General features: G+C 49.8%; 1 protein-coding gene across 1 annotated transcript in view; it reads right to left on the bottom strand.

Moving 5' to 3' along the window:
* The window catches only part of SYT13 (synaptotagmin 13), a 44,529-nt gene extending 26,503 nt beyond the window's left edge, over positions 1 to 18,026 (bottom strand). The window contains exon 1 of the mRNA XM_038563494.1: positions 17,777 to 18,026. Coding sequence (XP_038419422.1) covers positions 17,777 to 17,959 — 183 coding nt within the window. The 5' untranslated portion in view covers positions 17,960 to 18,026. The remainder of the gene's footprint in view (positions 1 to 17,776) is intronic.
* Positions 18,027 to 20,049: the final 2,023 nt, after the last annotated feature.

Genomic DNA, 20,049 nt, shown 5'->3' with positions numbered 1-20,049 from the left:
GGCACTGAATTCAGGATCTTCCTTCAGAACACCTATGGGATTTTTTTGATTCTATAATGCTTGACGATGAAACTACTGACAAAGGCAGCAGTGTTTTACCTTTCCTTAAGCAGATATATTACCAACAATAGCTAAAGTACTAAAATTTGATACTTTCTTTTTCCCATTAAAAAAAAATCAGAGCACATTCAAGGTTATTCCCATAGTAATACCTCCTTCACACATTTGCATTCTGATAAGCTTTTCTTAGTGGGAGAGCAAGAAAATTCTGTAAGACCCTTGAGCATGTGAGCGTCATCCATCACAGGTGATGCCTCGTGGAATACAAGTGCAGAGAGTCGCTAACTGAAGACATCCATCCACTTCTGGGCAGACACTTGCACAGCACCTCATTTTCTACCCTCGTGGTTTAAAAAACAGCCAAGTTGTGAAGTGTGGCTTCCAAACAGGACCGTGACTGTTTTATTAGATCCTCCTTAGATTTTGGTTTTAAGCCCCAACCCTCCCATTTCTAGACAACCACACAGAAATCTGCACACACTTTTTGCCTACTAACTGTGTATCCACGCGCCCTTAAAACCCGTCCTCAGGAAGTTGACCATGCCATGGTGCAGACGAGATATTTCATATACGGGGAATACGAACTGCTCATGCTAGAACTCTCCTGTGTCCGTGGCAGACATGACTAATAAGTTAAAACATTCTTTCCTGCTCTGCTCAGACAGGGCCTGTTCAGCTCAGGGCTCCGGAAGCTGCTACAAATGGGTAAGAATTGGCACCCAAGATGAAAGCTAGGTGGCTTCCCTGCTGCATATGTATAAGAAGATAGTAAGTGTTGAAGGTAATCCTGAAGGGCCAGGTGTCTAGACTATGAGCTGCAAAAAACCACCGAGGAGGTTCTCATGGTTTGTGAGGTCAGAGAAAGCTTCCTGCAGGAGGGGCTCAGCCCAACATTCAAAGATAACTATGGATAGGAGAGGCAGGGGGTAGGGCAGCCCGGGTGGCTCAGCGGTTTAGCACCGTCTTCGGCCCAGGGCCTGATCCTGGAGACCCGGGATCAAGTCCCATGTCAGGCTCTCTGCATGGAGCCTGCTTCTCCCTCTGCCTGTGTCTCTGTCTCTGTCTCTGTCTTTGTGTGTCTCTCATGAATAAGTAAATAAAATAAAAAAATAAAAAAAAAAAGGAGAGGCAGGGGTAAACCATGCTGGAGGCTAGGCCAATGGGAACCATGCCAGAGCCTAATGAAAGCAGGTTCTAAACAATGAAGCCTTGTGCAAACAGGGCCTTAGCACTGTTGACCCTGACCTCTGCCAATGTATAACCTCTCTTGGTGATGCACAGACTCTCCCTTTGTCGTTATTAATTATCAGGGCTGGTAATAATAGCTAACATTGAAAACCCTATCAGTAAGGGTTTGGGCAGGAACAGAAGGCACACTGAAAGCAGACCACTTAGGAGAGTTTCATAAAGCAGGTATTTACAAAAGTGTAGGAGGTGGAGGAAAACAACACAGGATGGAGACTTGCCAGGAGCCGGGAGTAGCTGCGCACGGTTCATAGCCCTGGACCTGGCCTTCGGGTGCCAGGGCACGGGAAGGGGGAGGCTAGGGAAAGGGGGTGAGATTGGGCGGGAGTGAAAGATGCTGAGAGTGCTCTGGGTGCAAAGGGATGGTTTCCAGCCCAGCATCTAAGTTCTGGACGCTGGATCATCCATTTGAATCCCCACAATTCAGTGACAATGACACAGTTAAGAGATGGCCACACTGATGCACTGACAGGTGAAGTCATTAGCCCGCCATCGAACAGCAAGCAAGGGACAGACTGCCATCAGAACCCGAAGCCCGAGTGCCTCATGTCCTCCAATCATCTCGGCATCACATCAAATTATTTTACTATAGTCATTTTTAAAAAAGATTTTATTTATTCATGAGCGACAGAGAGAGAGAGAGAGAGAGAGAGGCAGAGACACAGGCAGAGGGAGAAGCAGGCTCCATGCAGGGAGCCCGACGTGGGACCCCAGGATCAAGCCCTGGGCTGAAGGCTGTACTAAACCGCTGAGCCACCCGGGCTGCCCTACTGTAGTCATTTTGATCATAACTTAATTATTAATATAAATTATTAATCCAATAACCGTTTCACGTACTGTTGCAATTAGTGCAGCCTTGCAAAGGCCACCTGGAGGAGTCATGGGACCTTGGTCTCCAGTGGCAGCGGCGGCCAGGGTCACCCTTCTGCTCCTGAGGAGGCCAGGGGCCCCGACGTGACTCCGCCAGGGACAACTCACGCAGTCATGTCAGTTGCCTGGATCTCAGGCAGCGGCTCAGGGCACTGCAAACACACCAGCGGCCTCAGATACTAATCCTTCTGGACACGAAGCCACGGGCACAGCCCACCACGGCAGGCAGCCGGCCCGACTCTCCCCAGGGCCTTCAGAAGTTACAGATTCAAGGTGCTTCTTCCTTAGCATCTCATGTTTCCCTAACGTGCAGAATTCCAGAGACATCACAGGACGGGCAACTGCTGACTTAACTAGCTGGTCTTAATAATTCAAGTCCGTCGATCATTCTCTGTACTGTGGTGAGGGAACCGAAGGACACTTCTGGCATCTCTGACCCTGGTGGGCACTCTGCCGTCGGGGCACCTGCAGGCACGGCCCCCTCTTCCAGCCACTGCTGGCCGCCCCCCGCCCCACAGCTGTTCTCCCTCCCACCCCTAAAGAGCCTCCACACCAGGCAGCCCTGTGCTTTCTCTCCCCCTTCTTCACTTGGCAGCCTTCCCACCTTAATCCCACAGTCCATCATTTCAACACCTTTTTAGAGTGCAAAGACCCCCTGGCCTTCCCACCCTTTCCTGATGCCTTGTGCTAACACCCCAACACTGGCTGAACCCGCTACACCGCGATGCCTACACCTGACAGCCTTGCACCACGCTAGGTCGCTCTAGGGGGGTGGTCCCCCGCCAAATTCATGGTCAGCAGCCTCGAACTGGCTCCCAGCCCTGCCCCGCAATCCTACCCTCCCCGTAACTCCTTCCCCGAACCCACATTTTGGACCTCAAGCTTCCTCCACAGACAAGAAGCAGCCAGGACGACGAAGGCCCCCTCGCATCCTAACAGACATGCACCTGCTCTCCGTGGGTAGAAGGACGCTGTGGCCGCCCCAGTCCTGTTACATGACGGCAGGGGTGCCTCTCGCTCTCCTGCTGGGGACCGGCCCTTCCAGCCCAGCCTGGCACCTGTCCCCACGGCATTTGGGTTACTTACCAGCTCTCTCTTCCTCTCTCTTGAATGTTTACCTTTCCCTTTCAACTGACTCCTCCCCTAGCAGCTTTTTTTTTTAAGATTTTATTTATTAAAAAAAAAGATTTTATTTATTTATTCATGAGAGACAGAGAGACAGAGAGAGAGGCAGAGACACAGGCAGAGGGAAAAGCAGGCTCCATGCAGGGAGCCTGACGTGGGACTCGATCTCGGGGCTCCAGGGTCACGCCCTGGGCCGAAGGCAGGAGCCAATCCACTGAGCCACCCAGGGATCCCCTCGCCCCCAGCAGCTTTTAAATGTGCTCATCAGTCCGCTGGCTCCTTGTCCCCTACTCAGCCACCATCCTCGCCCTCTCCACACACCTCAAAACAACTGCCAGTACTCGGTGCCCTCCTCATGTCCTCACTCTCTGTCCGTGTGACAAGTCGTTCCCAAAGGGCCCTGTCAGCCCAGGGAAGGTCACGGTTGGTCTCCAAGGTCACCAATGACCTTCACTCTCATTCCTATGGATTTTTTTCAGGCCTACCTTCCTTGACTTTTCAGGGGCAGGTTCACACTTGATGATTCCCATCCTCTTAAAAAAGCTTTTTTTTTTCACCTGTTAGTATTATTCCTCAGACATCACATTCTCCAGATTCTTCTCTTTCCTCTCCGGCCACTTGTCTTTCTCATGAAATGCTGGTGTCCACCGGTACTTCCCAGGCTCTTTTCCCCTCTCATTCTGCTCTCTGGCTAGGTGGTCTCAGCCGTGCTCATGGCTATGTTGGTTGCCTCTTACAGATGACTCCCCAACCTGCATCCTCGGCTCCCCGATATACATCACAGCCATACTGTGAGCTCCGGACCTGCTAAACCACTCCCACTATTGACATCTTCTTGCAAATCGTGCAAAGACTCCTCATGCTTTCCTTACACAAAAGTGAACCCGGTGACTTCAAACCCGCTATTGCTAAGTGTTCCCTATTTTGCTAACTACTACCACCATCCAGCTGGGTAAGTGAAAAACCTCAGGTGTCATCCCTAACTCCTCCCTTTTCCTGAAGCCCACACCCAAACCATAAGCAAAGCCAGTCGATCTATTTCCTAAACATCCCGCCAAAGCACTGCCACCATCATATCAGCCCAAACCATCACAGTCTTTCTCCAGGCCTCCCCGTGACCTCTCTCTTTCCACTCTTCCCCATCCAGAAGGATGGTTTCGCAGCCCAAATAGGGCCATGCACATCTCACTGAAGACCTTTCAGTAGCTTCCACTGCTCTTGGGATAAATATCCAAACAATTATTGTGGCCTAGAAGGTCCTGGATGCCTCTGCCCTGGCCTGACTGGCCCCTTCACCTCACTCCCTCCTATGCTTTTGATACTCTTCCCACTTCGACCTTCATCCAGTCCCTCCTGAGTGATATTTGTTCTTTCCACAGGGCCTTTGCACATGCCCTATGCCCAGAAGACTTCAAATGTCATCCCCAACACCTTCACCTAGCAAATACCACTAACTGTATGTCAGGAGGGTATGCAAGACAGTTCATTTGGGGCATGGGAAGAAAATAACAGATTTTCACTTTATAATGTTATTTTTATCTCATTGTTTTAAAAGATTCATGTTGTGCATATTTTATTATGTATATGATCTATTAGTAGAGTAATATATATAACACATATGAGAATATATATACGCGTTACAAAGAATTAATATGTACAATATACAAGTTCACATGCTCAAATTTTTTTACTGAAAGGAGTCTCCAAAACTGTTGATGTTCAGAGCAGTAATCAACTATCACTTTTTGGGAGCCCTCCTACCTGCCTCACCACACCTAACACAGCTGTAGATTTATATTCACTTGTACAGCTGCTTGGTGAACATCTCCACCCCTTAAATCTGAGCTACAGGAAGTCAAAGACGTTGTCTGTCTGGTTCCTGCAGTGTCCCCAGTGCTCAATGCCTTGTACATAGTAGTTTGTCAAGAAAATGTTTTTTTAAAAGAAAGACTATCCTAGAAGTAGAATGTTCATGCTCTCCTTCCCATCCTCAGGGAAGCCTTTTCATTTCTCACACCTGGAACGTTTTCATGGGCTCTCTCTTTCCTGCATAGTGAACATACTCATGAATCACTACTCTCATAAAAGATCAATAAGAAAACGATTTTGAGATACTTAAAATATGCTCGGAGTAGTGCCAGGTGCTGAGTCTGTGGGGTGCTTTCAAAAGTTACCTCGTTTAGCCTTTAATATTACCTTAGAGAACACGATCATCATCCCTGCTTGTTGATGAAAAAAGCAGGATTCACAACAGTCAAGGTCATTTAGGAAAATGGTAGAGGCTACATTTAAATTCAAAGTTTGGGATCTAAGCCTAACCTGTTTCCTAGTCTAACTCAGCAGCTTGATCATAAAATTAACAGTTTCTAGGGCAGCCCCAGTGGCCCAGCGGTTTAGCACCACCTTCAGCCCGGGGTGTGATCCTGGAGACCTGGGATCGAGTCCCATGTCCGGATCCCTGCATGGAGCCTGCTTCTCCCTCTGCCTGTGTCTCTGCCTCTCTCTCTCTCTGTATCTGTCATGAATAAATGTAATCTTAAAAAAAATTTAACAGTTTCTAGATTCTAAGAAGCAATTTCTTCTTTTGAGGGATCTCAAAAAACTCGATTGTTACTAAGCTCTCTAATCCTGGCGGGTACCCAAAAATCAAATGCAAGTCTACCATGTAGTGATTCCAAATGGGTTACCAAACCTCACGTCCATTCCTTTCTGTTCTTTGTTTCTGCGTGGTTTGCAATGAGGTTGTTGAGCAAAGGGCAACCATCATGTTTCTACTTAAAGGATCTGTTCACTTGAAAGGTGAGAGAGGTGCTCCTCCCGAGGGCGCACTGGCAGGGACCGTGTCCCAAAGCCCTTCATATCACTGTTGCTGTTTTGCTATGGGGTCTCGTGCCTTGATGTGCCACGCTGCCCTCACTGTGTCTCTCTGATGGACTTGCCCTTTCTTCTAAGTGAAGGAACTGAGCTGGAAACCGAAATGCCTCCCAGGATGCTTGAGGATGGGCTGTGGGAAGGGAGAAGGGGGTCAGCTCTCAGAACGAGCTGAGAGCAAGCAGAAATCACTCTACATTTATGGATGTTCCCATGATGTCTTCTATGTCCCAGCCACATGGCTTTCCCACAACCTGACATTCATCTTCAAACTCTGTCCTCTCCAAAGAGGACTCTTCACTCCATTTGGAAAGCAAAGTCTCCACTATCCTGCCTCAATAAGCCACACCCTTCTCATCACACCTTTCTTAGCAGCAAATCCAAAACTTCGTGGTGGATGATGCTCTTCCAAGTAAAACATGCTCTACCGTAGGCATTAACCCATTGGCTTCACAGCTGAAGGTTCTTAAACTGTCCCGACATTAGCCAAGTGAACAGAGACTCGGAAGGGAGGAAAATGAACAGAAGATGAGGCCGCCATGCCCTCCAGACATGTCTCCATTCCCTGCTGTGTCACTAGAGGTGAACACCGAGATGCCTCCGCAAGCTTGGCACCTTCCTCTTCGCGCCTGTGCTTGGGATTTTTACTTGGGTTGCAAGCAGAGGCAGTAGCCTGATGGATCCCATCCATCCATCCATCCATGCATCCATCCATCCACCCATCCTTTGACCTAGGAAGCCATTCAACACTTCTCCTCGTTCTCTGGCCATCTGCCAGCCCTGCTCAGTTTCCCTATGAAGGAGCAATCCATCTTGGACTTACTGAGTGGAGGGCAGGGGGAGCCCATGAGATATAGCAAAGTGCCCTGAGGTCTACACCAGGTGGACGAAGACTTCCACAAAATTCTTGTAGGACACTCACCACCCCTTTACTTACTCATATTCATGTACGCAACTACTATTTGACTCTGATCTGTTCATGGAAAGGTGCTAGCTAGCAAATTTCAGAGTGCGCTCTCTGATATTGTTATTTTATTTATTTTTTAAAAAGATTTATTTATTTATTCAGGACAGAGAGAGGCAGAGACACAGGCAGAGGGAGAAGCAGGCTCCACGACGGGAGCCCGATGCGGGACTCGATCCCGAGACTCCAGGATTGCACCTTGGGCCAAAGGCAGGCGCTAAACCGCCGAGCCACCCGGGGATCCCCCTGATGTTGTTATTTTAAATGAGAAAAGTTATAATGCATTCCAAATCCACCCAAAAACCTCAATCAACTTCCCAAAATATCACACCCTTAAACATCATGTAAAAATCTCCCAGGGATTTTCTATAATATACATCAATTAAAACACCTTTTACTTAATTAACACTAGGGGAGCTCCTCAGTGGGAAGGTTTGTGTGCTTGTGCAGCAAATTGACACCACGGGGGACCAAGGGTCCTCTTGTGGCATCGCACTGGTCTGATAATGTCAATACTTAAGGAAATGAAAGTGAAAGATAGTAAATCCCCTCAACTGGACCTGGGTGTTTTAGGACTCCAGGTACACGGGTGAAGCCGATTAGGACCCATGAGGGCTAAAGCTCAAGGGGGGAAGGGTGGGGAATGTGACAGTGATAACATGCAATGTATTTATTTTTATTTTTTATTTATTTATTTTTTTTTACATGCAATGTATTTAAAGGGTGGAGCACCAGGTGCAAGCATGCTCTTTCAACTGGGGAGCCAGGACTGCCCCACACGGCACTCCTCCTATAAGACTCAGAAGCAATGAAATATTTTTACAGGTGTGTCCTTGTGGATTCATGGTCATGGGCATTCCACACAGAGAGGAAATGTTTTAAAAACTTGCCAGATACTGATGAGCACCTTAAAAATAAGCACCCCTTGCCGTAGCGGGATAAGGGGTGGGGGGCAGCACCTGGGAGGTTCAGTTGGTTGGGAGTCTGACTCGATTTCGGCTCAGGTTGTGATCTCAGGGTCATAGGATCAAGCCCCTCGCTAAAAACCTGATGCCTGCTGGGATTCTCTCTCTCTTTCTCTCTGACCCACTGCTGGTTCCCTCTCTCTCTCTCTCTCAAAAAAAAAAAAAAAGAGTTTGGATTTAAAAAAATTAAAAGCCTAAAAAATGTCACAATGAAATACCACTTCATACCCACTAGGATGGCTGTAACAAAAAAAACAAAAAAAGGAAACTCACAACTGTTGGCAAGGATGTGAAGAAATTGGAAGTCTCATACATTGCTGGTGGGAATGTAAATAGCGCAGCTGCTATAGAAAACAGTTTGGCGTTTCCTCCAAAAGTTAAACATAGAATTACCAAAGGATGCAGTAATTCTACTCCTAGGTATGTACTTGGGAGAAGTGAAAACAGGTTGTCAAATACTCGTGGAGGGACGTCCACAGCCACATATTCACACTAACCAGAAGGCTGCTAACAAACATTGGGAAATGTTGGTTTGGGGGATGGAGGATAGCTTTAAGAGGAGAAATGTCAAGAACGAAGGGATTCTCCACGTACATGTCAGAACCAGCATGCACGTGCGCACGAAGGGCCCTCTCTAGCCACTGTCCACCCAGATGCCCATTGGCCAATGAAGGAGACACAAAGTGAGGACTATACACATACTGGGATATTACTCAGCCATGAAAATCGAGTCCTGGTACAAACCACAACGTGGATGAACCTTGAGAACACAATGTTAAGTGAGAGAGAGCCAGATGCAAAAGGTCACATATTTTATCACTCCAAACATGTCAAACATCCAGAACTGGCAGATCTGCAAAGACATAGGGCAGATTGCTGGTTGCCAGGGGTGGGAACAGAGACGGAAATTGAATGCGTGTCTGCGTAATAGGTGCAGAGTCCCCTTCAGGGGGAACAAAGACGTTTTAGAGCTGGATGAAGCTGAGAACAAAGTGCTGGAATAGTAGTTAATTTTATATGAATTTCACCTCAATTTAAAAAAAAGTTTTGAGGGGCACCTGGGTGGCTCAGTCGGTTAAGTGTCTGCCTTTGGCTCAGGTTATGAGGATTCCAGGGTCCTGGGACTGAGCCATAGCGTCGGTGCTCAGCCAAGAGTCTGTTTCTCCCTCTGCCTCTCACCCTGCTGGTTCTCTCTCTCAGTCGCTCTCAAATAAGTAAATAAAATCTTTTAAAAAATGTTTAAAGTTTTTAAAATAACTATAACCTTTGTATTAAGTGCATTTTAAGTGCATTTTCACTTATCTGGTCTCTTCTTCTATTAAGTCTGCCTCACACAGGCATTGATCAAGTTCCATATGTGAATGAAAAAATAAATGATGGGCAGCCCAGGTGGCTCAGCGGTTTAGCACCGCCTTCGGCCCAGGGTGTGATCCTGAAGACTCAATCCATGAGATCGAGTCCTGCATCGGGTTCCCTGCATGGAGCCTACTTCTCCCTCTGCCTGTGTCTCTGCCTCTCTCTCTGTGTGTCTCTCATGAGTAAATAAATAAAATATCAAAAAAGAAAAAAGAAAAAAGAAATGAGTAAACCTATCTATTGTCTACAATGCCTTGCTTGGCCCAGTCCACTCCCTGGCCTCATCGTACACCAGGCCTTGCCTTGCATTCTGGTCTTCAGGCACATTGACCTTTTGGTAAAGTCCTCCTACATGTGAGATTTCTGTCACAGGACCTTTGCACGGACCATTCCTCTGTCTGGAGCCCTCACACCCCTCTCCATTGCCCTGGTTAACTCCCCTTCCAGTTCAGCTCTCAAGTGTAGCCATCACTCTGTCCAGGAAAGTCTTATCTGACCTTCCAGATTGGGTCAGGCCCACCTTACAGTCTCATAGCACTAGAACTTTCTCTTTAGACCACTTACCACTATTGCATTTTCACTTATCTGGGCTCTTCTTCTATTAAGTCTGGACTCCCCCGTTACAACATAAATTTCATGAGGGCTGAGGATGGGTGAGCTATTATTGAGGCAGGAGCAGTTACTACTATACCCCCACCCTCGAGCACAGTATGTGCTCAACAAACATAATCAAGACAGAAAGGGAGGGATGGAGGGGAGAGGAAGGAATATATCTAGCCTTTTCATCTGTTTGGTTTCAGAAATCTAGGAACACATTGTTTCTTAACAAACTGGCTATCGAGGGCCCTTTGTGTGCATGTGTACACAGAAAATCCCTTGGTTCTTAACATTTATCCCCATGAAGCTATTCTCCATCCTCAAAGCAAGGTTTCCCAATGTTTGTTAGCAAGAAATAGCTCCGGAGGGAGTGAATGCAGTAACACTGAGCTGTGCTGATCACTGGAAGATTGAAGGTCCAACAGTGTGGGTCGTCTCCGGGCGTTCTGATTTCTCCTGCCGGCCTCCGACTCTGGGATGGCCAGCCACTCTTTATCCTGCCTCCTCTTTGTCTTCTGGGTCTGCTGCTTCCCCATCTGCCTCATCTCTGCCCTTCCTTCTGACTTTGCCTTACTCCCCTCGGATTTCTCCTCTGGGTGTTTCTTCCATCACGCTCCAACGGCCTGTCTATTCCTCTTCTTGCACCCCAGGTACTTGCTGGGAACCGGGGCCAGCATCTGAAAATCTGAAAATGTCTAAAGATGCAGTGATTTTTTTTCTCATGATGTTAACACGAGGTGCCGTGAACTGTCAGTCTCGTGAAGAGAAGAGCCGGGCCCCTGAATTATCTACAATCTCCATCAGAGGAGAAACGAGCAAGGGAAGGAGATGTGCTGGGTCTGGGATCTACGGCTGGGAAGGGATCGTGGACACAGACTTAGCGTCCACATTGTATTTGGAAGGGCCTGGTGTTTCTGGCGGGTGTGTGCTCATCTCTCTGAAATAATCTATGCTAATTTTTTGATGAAAAATTCATACTGTCTTCCATGTTGCTAAGCAACCAGCCCAAACATGTTTACCATGTCAATCTCCCCGGAGGGCCCTGGCTGCACCCAGTGACTGAAGCGTCATGGACATAAGAGGCTACAAAGCCATCTCAGGCTTTGGGAAAGGTTTCTGAAGCTGACCTGCAAAAAAAAAAAAAAAAAAAAAGCCTACTTTTGACACTTTGATGCCATTATCTGGGGAAACAAAGTGGTTCAAGTGTCATTTTTAGTAGCTTTTCTCTGCTAACCTCCAGCCTCCTGGTCAAAAGTGTGGGATCAGGAGCCAGACTTCCTAAATTTGATTCCCAGCTCTGCCACAAAACATTGCTTCAGTGCGCTGTGTTTTACTTTTCCCATATGTAAGATGGAAATAATAATTCCCCATATTTCATAGGGCTATCGTGAAGATAAAATTAGTATGGTTAGAGACAGCCTGGCACACATATAGAAGCCCACAGAAGTTAGTTACACTATCACTGTCATCTTTTACTCTATGGAAATGCTTGTTTTTTGTCTGTTTGTTAATATGAACAGGAGACTTTGCCAGCTAGGGGATCAGCTGAGAAATTAATCCTTTAAAAGGGTAAGAATCGGGCACTGAGGGGGGCACTTGATGGGATGAGCACTGGGTGTTATGCTATATGTTGGCAAATTGAACTCCAATAAAAAAAAAAAAGTCACAGGGTGAAAGGTACAGCATAGGGAATATGACCCATGGAATGGTAATAGTGCTCTATGGGGACACATGGTATCTATGCTTGGGGTGAGCGCAGTTTCAATAAACATAAGTGTCAATTATAAAAATAAAATAGAATAAAAAAATAAAAGGGTAAGAATCCACAGAGGGCAGTCCTTAGAGCAGCTCAGAGTCGCATCGGCTCCAGGAGTGGGGTTAACAGTTCATGGGGCCTCCTGTGACCACGGGGGAGCAGAGGAGACCTTGGCAGAGCAGCCCAGCCAGAACAGGAGAAAGTCCTTTGAGCTGAAGGTGGGGATGCCCCCTCGGAAGGGTTTCCATGTCCCCTGCACCTGCCCCATCGTAACGTGCTTCATGGCGATTGCTGGCTTCATTGTCTCCTCACTCAACGGGAAGAGCACATGCCTACCTCTTCGTTGCTGCATCTCACTGACTCTTAACAAAGGAACTTTTTTTTTTAAGATTTATTTATTTATTTATCATAGACAGAGAGAGAGAGAGAGAGAGAGAGAGGCAGAGACACAGGAGGAGGGAGAAGCAGGCTCCATGCCGGGAGCCTGAAGTGGGACTCGATCCCGGGACTCCAGGATCACGCCCTGGGCCAAAGGCAGGCGCTAAACCGCTGAGCCACCCAGGGACCCCCTTAACAAAGGAACTTATTAGCTAATGAAATGCAGCAAATGGGCTCTGATCCATCCACACTCTGGTAAGTCTGAATTCAGACGTGTGATTGGAGACAATGTGGCTCCAGGGGTCCAAGGAAGAGAGAAACAAGGTGGGAGGGCCACGCTGATGGTCTCGAGGCCCAATTCCCAAAACGGAGGGGGCCCCAGGAGGAGCAGCAAGAGAACAGACAAGGCCAGGGAGGTTGTATGTGATGGATTTCACACACACACACACACACACACACACACGCATGCACACACACACTCATACACACTCATACACACACTTACACTTACACACAAAGAGGGCCATGTCTCTTGATTATAGCCCAGAAGTCCTTCTGGGGAGAAAAAATAGTGATTTGATACTAAGTTAATGTTTACAAACCTATCACAGCACGAAAAATTTTAATGGTAACTATTTCGAGAAAAGTGTACAAATCATAAATGTGGAGCTGGGTGAATTTTCTTTCACAAAGTGAACAACATGCTCGGGTGACTAGCATCCCATCCCCATCAAGAAGCGGAATGTGAACAAAATTGCAGAAGCTGTCCTACCACCACCAGGCCATCGCCTGCTCCCAGTGGCAAGACCGAACATAAACTGGGCTTAACTTCAAATCTGGTGGAGATAAAACCTTCCTGCTCTGCCCTTCTTTGTGCCTTTGCTCTTCCTCAGCGTATGTCACAATGTGACAACTTCATTCACAATGTATATTCGAGGGTTGTCACGGGCCCAGCATCACACTAGATATTGTCAGGGACACAAGAATGATGAAAAATGCACTCCCTGATTTTGGGGGAGAGATTTCTATCTTTATTATTGGATACAAACTCAACACTTGTTGACATTATCAATAAAAACCTAGAATTAATTTTTTCATGTTTGCTAAAGTCTGAATGTCCGTGTCCCTCCCCAAATTCATCTGTTGAAATTTAGCTCCCAAGGAGATACTACTAGCAGGTGGGCCTCTGGGAGATGGTCAGGTCCCGAAGGTAGAGCCCTCATAAATGGAACTTGTGCCCTTAGACAAGTGGCCACAGCCAGCTCCCTGGCCCCTTCCCCCCAGGTGAAGGGGGAGATAAGGGGGGATACGGCAAAGTCTATGAATGGGCTCTTGCCGGACACTGAATCTGCTGGAACCTTGGTTTTGGGACTTTCCAGTCTCTAGAACTGTAAGAAGTCCATTTTTGTTGCCCAGTCTGCATTTTGTTATCACAGCCCAAACAGACTGACAGCGTTCCATGGAAACCCACTCTACTGGAGGGAGAATAGGACTGTATAGTTTGGTGGTGAATGGCAGTGAGGACCCGGGGGACATGGAGAGAAGAGGCATGGAACCCCTGCCGAGGGTCCAAGCAACTTGGCTAAAGCCTCTGACCACACGTTAGCTGCAAGGGGACAGCACCAGGGTCACCCTGGGGACCTCTGAGACACATTCAAGAAGATTCACTTTGAGAGTACAACAAGGTAAGCACCGTGCGGGGAGAAAAATCAGACATTAAAACCAAAGCTTTCTGGAAACAAGACTCTTGCTGAGTGATGGGTGTCAGGGGGTCTGAGCAGTGGGAAAGAGCAGTTCTCCATGCTCACTCTTTATTACTTCAGTTAGCCAAAAACAGGGCTTCTTCTGAAGGGCCTCAGGAATAAGGTGAGTGGAAGCCTGTGCAGAAAAGGAAATTGAGGCGGAAGGAACCAAGGGGGCTTGGCTACCTTTCAATAGTCGATTCTGAAGCAGTGGTAAAGGGAAGATGCTCACATGCATGTGCGTGCACACCCATCCTGCTGCTCTCTGCCCTGTTTCCTCACTCAGGCTCCCTGGTCACTGCATAATCACCAAGCTTTGAAAGCTGGGATGAGAGCAGTGAATGAGGCCCTAGGCGATCCTGCCAGACCATGAGTGGACTGTAGGGAAACTGAGTCCTTGTGTTCCCCCCTAAAGGATGGCACCTGGGTGAGGGCGATGGATTGTCCAGGAAGGCAGGATGAAGGGTCCAGAGAGTGTATTTTGGCAAGGCAAAGACAAACTATGAATTGAAGCCAGCACGGAGACATGAAAGGTGATGGATGACGGACAGCTCCTGCCCTCGCCGTCCTCCCGCTTAGCAGAGATTCTGGGTTCTTTTTGTTCCACGAATTCTTTTAGCTCTCCAGAGAAGCCCTCTGGACACATCCTCAGAATGTTTGCAAATCAAAGACATCGGACTACAGAGGAACATCTAATAAAATCAGCTTGTGAAATGGCTCTATGTGTGCCTCTTCATCCATTCGTTCACTAACAGGATCTGGCAGGAGATTTAATAAGCAGCAATGATCGAGAACTGGCGATGAACATAAACGATCCTGTGGAGTATCCACGACAGCTGTAGTTGCCTCAAAACTACCTGTGATTTCCCTTGGGGACCGAGTCACAGATATTGTTAACACTCCTGTGGTTGCCTTGTTGATACTCCTCCTCATAGGCAATGCTAAGATTCAGCTAGAAGTTAGTGAAAACAGAGGCGTCACTTTGTCCTATCCAAGATCACGGACCTCTTAAATTCTATCTGCAGACCCCATAGGGAAGTCTTTGGACCTCAGGTTAAGAAACCCCAGGGCAACTTCCAAGCTCTTCTCAAAAGCACTGAAACTTCAACAACCTCATCCAACCATATGAGACCTGAATAGCCAAGGAATTTTTCCAGGAACTGCAACCAGTAACTTATAGAGACCCGGGTGGTCCCCCTGCATCCTACGGACATGCGGTTCTCAGTGTATGGGAGTCTGGAATCCAGTTCCCAAGCCCAATGCCCTTCCTTCCAGGAACACCTTCCAAAAGCCTTCCCTGACTCCTCCCTTCATTGTCAGCATGTGTCCCTTCCATCACCCTGCCCTCATCTGCCACCCCTAACACCACCTCCTTTACTTATTTTGAAATGGTAATTGTGTTGGCTTTTCACAGTTTACTCTTTCTGGGTCAGTGGCTGAATCAGTCTGAGCACAATGGCAGCCAAACCAGTATGGTGAGATCTCCCCTACACCACATACGGGCCCACAGATTCAGCCCGGGTTGCCCAAATCCTTGTCACTGAGGGAACCAGATGAGGGAATGTGAAGGATGGGGCCTCACGTATCCGCAAATGTTTACCGTGGCCCTAGTGAGCTAGCAGTACAGTGTTACAAAGGCGTGGTGCGTGCACTCACATGGGGAGAAGTGACTCCGGCAATGATCCCAAGTGGACATGGGGATGCCTTTACTTGTCAACAGTTTCTTATTAGACACCTGCTAGGTTCCAGACATTGAGGAGATGCTGGAAATACATAGCATACAAGTGGACACAAAGGATCACAAGCAGTTATAACGAGTACTATGAAAGAACTGGAAGGACAATAGAGGAGGAGGTACTTTGTTCCATATGGCGGGAGACAAAATCTTCTGGAGAAGGGGAAATTTAAACAGAAAGAGGCTTAAGGATGAGAAGAAGACATCTGTGTGAAAAACCAGAGGAAAATGGCCATGAAAGCTGGGGGGACGAGGTCGTCTTTATGAAGGATTGTGAATGCGCAGAAGGTGAGATTTCAGGTGATTGGACAAAGGGCATGAGCTGGGCTGGAGCGGTAGACACCTGCCAGATCAAGCACGTGAGCGAGTGGAGTGGTTAACAGCACGGATTCCAGAAGCAGACCAGCTTGGCTAGAATCCAGCCAACTCTAAAACTTCTCTAGCTGTGTGGCCTTGGGCAAGTCACTTACCCTCTCTGAACCTTAGCTTCCTCATCTTTAATTAAGGATCATCACACATGTCCTTCATTGGCTTGCTAAGTGCATTAGGAATAAAGCACTTATGGTGGCTGACGTAAGGGCATGCCATGTAACGGTTAGCTAGGACTTGTTCCGAGCTCATCGAGGAGTTGGGGGAGGGGGCTTGAGCCGAGAAGAGACAAGAGCTGGGGTGTCTTTAACAAATTATTGGCCCTTGTGTGGGCTACTGGTCATCAATAAAACATAGCTGGAAGGGATTCCAGAGGTCATTCACACCAACTCCTTCCCCAGGGCTTCTCTCTGGGAAGGGGACGGGGACAGTGCCTGAAGAGCCACCTCTGTGAAAGGCACAATGGCCTTCCCTTAAAGCCTGAGGAGCCATCTCTGTGAAGGGCACCATGGCCCTCCCCTAATGCTGGGTGGGAGAGAAGGGTGGGAGGCAGCAGGCTACCACTTCTGAAGGGCTCATCCATGCCCTCAACCCCCTGCGGGTGGAGAGCCCACCGTTCCCACCTCAGATGGTTCTAGAAGGGTCCCGTGTCCCGATGCCTCGCTGGCTCCTATTCCTGCCAGTGTCAATGTCACTTTTCTGGGATTGTAAGTGCCTCAAGGACAGCAGCCATTTCCTTCCCCTTTCACTACCCGGTGACTGACAGAGGCCCCAAGCACTGAGTCTCAGAGCTTTTGAATAATTGATTGGAAAAAGGAAGGTGGAATCACAGCATTTTTTTGTGCCTCTTCCAGACCTACGAGCTCCACAAGGGATCGAGCGGAGCCTCGGGAAGTGTTAAGTCAGCAGGGCCAGCCTTCCTCAAACACCCAGGCAAGACTCTTCCTCCGGGTCCCCACGGGCCATTCTGCACTCCCCACCTCAGGAACGTGTCCTGTGTAAGGGGGCTCCTTCCAAAGGGGTCTTCCGTAGACCCCTTCTGCCGCACTGTACAATGGGGACACCACCCATTTCCTGCCCCAAGGGGCTCTGGGTACAAGCCAGTGGGGGTTGGTTAAAAGCTCTCCTAGGGGTATCTTCAGAAATATCCTAGGGGAGACCACAGCAAGCCCCTCTGGCTGCAGGGAACTGAGGGCTGGGAGGGGGCGCAGGTCCTCAGGCTCCCCCAGATCCACCAGCCTCCCCCCAGACCCCAGGCTCTCTCCGCCCTGCTGCCCAGCTGCCCCATCTCCAGCTCCCACTGGAGCAGCAACCACCTCCCCTCTCGTTTCCTCCTCCTCGGCTCAGTGCTTTCCCCACAACAGACCCCCCCAACTTCTCTCTCTGGCCCCATCTCTCTCCCCCCTAATTCTGCAAGCTCCCCCCCTTCCCTCCCAGCGGCTCAACTCCCCCTGCAGCCCCGGTTCCGGCCCAAGCCCCCTTTCCCGTTCGCCCCCCTCCCCCTTAGTGCTGGCTGACCCCGTCCTCTCGCGCCCCCATCCTCCCCCCACCCCGCCTTGCGGACCCCTCGGCGGGTCGCGGGTCCTCGCGCCGGTTCTCCGCCCTCCTCCCCGCCTCGCTCGGCGGCGCAGAGAAGGGGGCGGCTGTCGGCACCGGGTCGGGCCCTGCAGCCCCGCGGACCCCCCCCCCGCGGACCCCCCCGCGGACCCCTCGCGCCGGGAGGCCGGGGCCGCGCCCGCTCACCTGTTGGGCGGCCCGGAGCACGCCGGGCCTCGCCTTCTCCGGATCGGGGTCCCGGTCCCGCTGCAGCAGCCCCTTCTTGGGGTGCATGTGCCGGCACAGGCAGGTGACCCCGCACAGCGCGAGGATGCTGGTGGCCGTGCCCAGGGTGGCGCCCAGCGCGATCACGGGCACCGACAGCACCATGGTGCGCGCTCCCCGCGCGGGCCGTCCGCCGCCGCAGCTCCGGGGATGGGGCGCCGGCTGCTCTCCCGCCGCCTGGGGGGGGGGGGAGGGCGGCTCGAGGACGTCAGAGGAGGCCGGCTCTCAGCTCCACGTCAGCCGCACCCCTCCCTCCGACACGTGACCAGACCCCCACCCCGACCGCAGCCCCCGTCGAGATGGGTGCGAGCTCAGGGGCGCCTCGGGCCGTCCTTCTCGCTTCCTGCGCGCGGACGCGGGGCCCCCAGAGGGGCAGGAGCTGGCCGAGGTCCCCCGAGGAGCGGGCCAACCGGGGCCCCCACCCGAGCCTGCGGCTCTCCGCTCTGCCCAGGGGTCCCTCCACCAGACTCGTGGCCCTTCCTGTGGCGGCTTCTCTGGCCCAGGAGGCTGGACAGTTGGGGCCCCCGGGAGATTTTCAAACACACAAAGCTGGAGATTTCCCATCTCTAGAACTTGCCCTCTGTCTGCTCTGCTGGGGGGGCGGGGGAGGGGGGCAGGCGACAGGGGGAAGGGAATTGCTGTCTGGGTCGAGACTGTGCCCACCGCCTGGCGAGGGTCACTGTGCCCATTCTGCACCTCCTTTAGCATGCTTCATGGCCTCATTTGATCTGTGGGTCTCCGTGGGCTTTTTTTTTTTTTAATGATTTTATTTATTCATGAGAGACACACCGAGAAAGGCAGAGACATAGGCAGAGGGAGAAGCAGGGAGCAGGATGGGAGACTCTATCTCAGGACCCCAGGATCACACCTTGAGCCCAAGGCAGACACGCAACCACTGAGCCACCCAGGTGTCTGTTTACACATGAGGAAGCTGGGCTGGTAGGGGATGCTGGGTGGCTAGGAAAATCCAGTCATCCTGAGCTCAGATTCAGGTTGGCAGATTCCAAGTCCATGCCTCACACTCAGAGAAAGAACTTGTCTTAGAAGGACGAAGAGGAACACACGCAGTGGCTAGGGATTCACACTTGATTCAGAGAGGGGGAGATCGAAGAAGCATGTGTAGAATGAGGGGAAGTTAGAATTCCAGGCATGAGGAGACTTAGATCAGAAAACAGTGGTTTTCCCTGTGTTGTGTTGTGTGGAGTGTTTCATTTAATTCAGCAGGCAGGGATCCCTGGGTGGCCCAGCAGTTTAGCGCCTGCCTTTGGCCTAGGTCATGATCCCGGGGTCCTGGGATCGAGTCCCACATCAGGCTCCCTGCATGAAGCCTACTTCTCCCTCTGCCTGGGTCTCTGCCTCTCTCTGTGTGTGTCTCTCATGAATAAATAAATAAATAAATAAATAAATAAATAAATAAATAAATAAATAATAAAATCTTTAAAAAACTAATAATAATTCAGCAGGCATTTGGGGTGTCTGCTGTGCTCTAGGTCTGCAGGGCCCGTGCAAGACAGGCAAGCAGACAATTTCATCCACAAGGGGGCTTTGGAATTCCCATGAAGCCAGTGGCTCCTAAATCTAGGGTGGCTCCTGCCAGACCTTCTGCGCTCCCTTCTGTGTTAAGGGAACCTTAACTACTCCTGCATAACAAACCACCCATGACTTAGTGGCTTAGAACAATCATTTTGTTGCTTTTCATGATCTTGTGCGTGGACTGGGCTCAGCTGGGCATTTTTCCTGTTGCCAGTGTGGTGTCCTGGGACTGGGCTGGACTGGGCTGGGACATGCAAGATGGCACACCACACGGTGGGCAGGTGATGCTGGCTCCTTCTGGGGGCACAGCTGCCTGTCAACCAGTGCACCGTGGTTCTCCTCCATGCTGTTGGAGCTGCATGGCAGCCAGGTTCCAAGAAGAAGGAAGCAGGAGCTGCCAGTTCTCCTAAGACCTGACTTCAGAAGCTCTAGAACTTTGTTTCATTGGTCAAGCAATCATTTCCCCCTAATCCTCTCCCTACAGGGCCTTACAAAGGATGTTTCTGAAATGCGAAGCTGATCCTGTCACTCCCATGCATAAAAGCCTTCAAAGTGTCTCCAGTGATTAACACCAAGAGCCCCCAGTTAAATCCAAAACCCTTTGTGAAGTGGTCCCTGCCCATCCCTTCAGATTCCCCTCTCCACACTTTCCAACGCTCTCT

This window comes from Canis lupus, chromosome 18, assembly GCF_011100685.1.
Source record: "Canis lupus familiaris isolate Mischka breed German Shepherd chromosome 18, alternate assembly UU_Cfam_GSD_1.0, whole genome shotgun sequence".
Taxonomy (NCBI): domain Eukaryota; kingdom Metazoa; phylum Chordata; class Mammalia; order Carnivora; family Canidae; genus Canis; species Canis lupus.
This window is presented reverse-complemented; position numbering and strand designations above follow the sequence as displayed.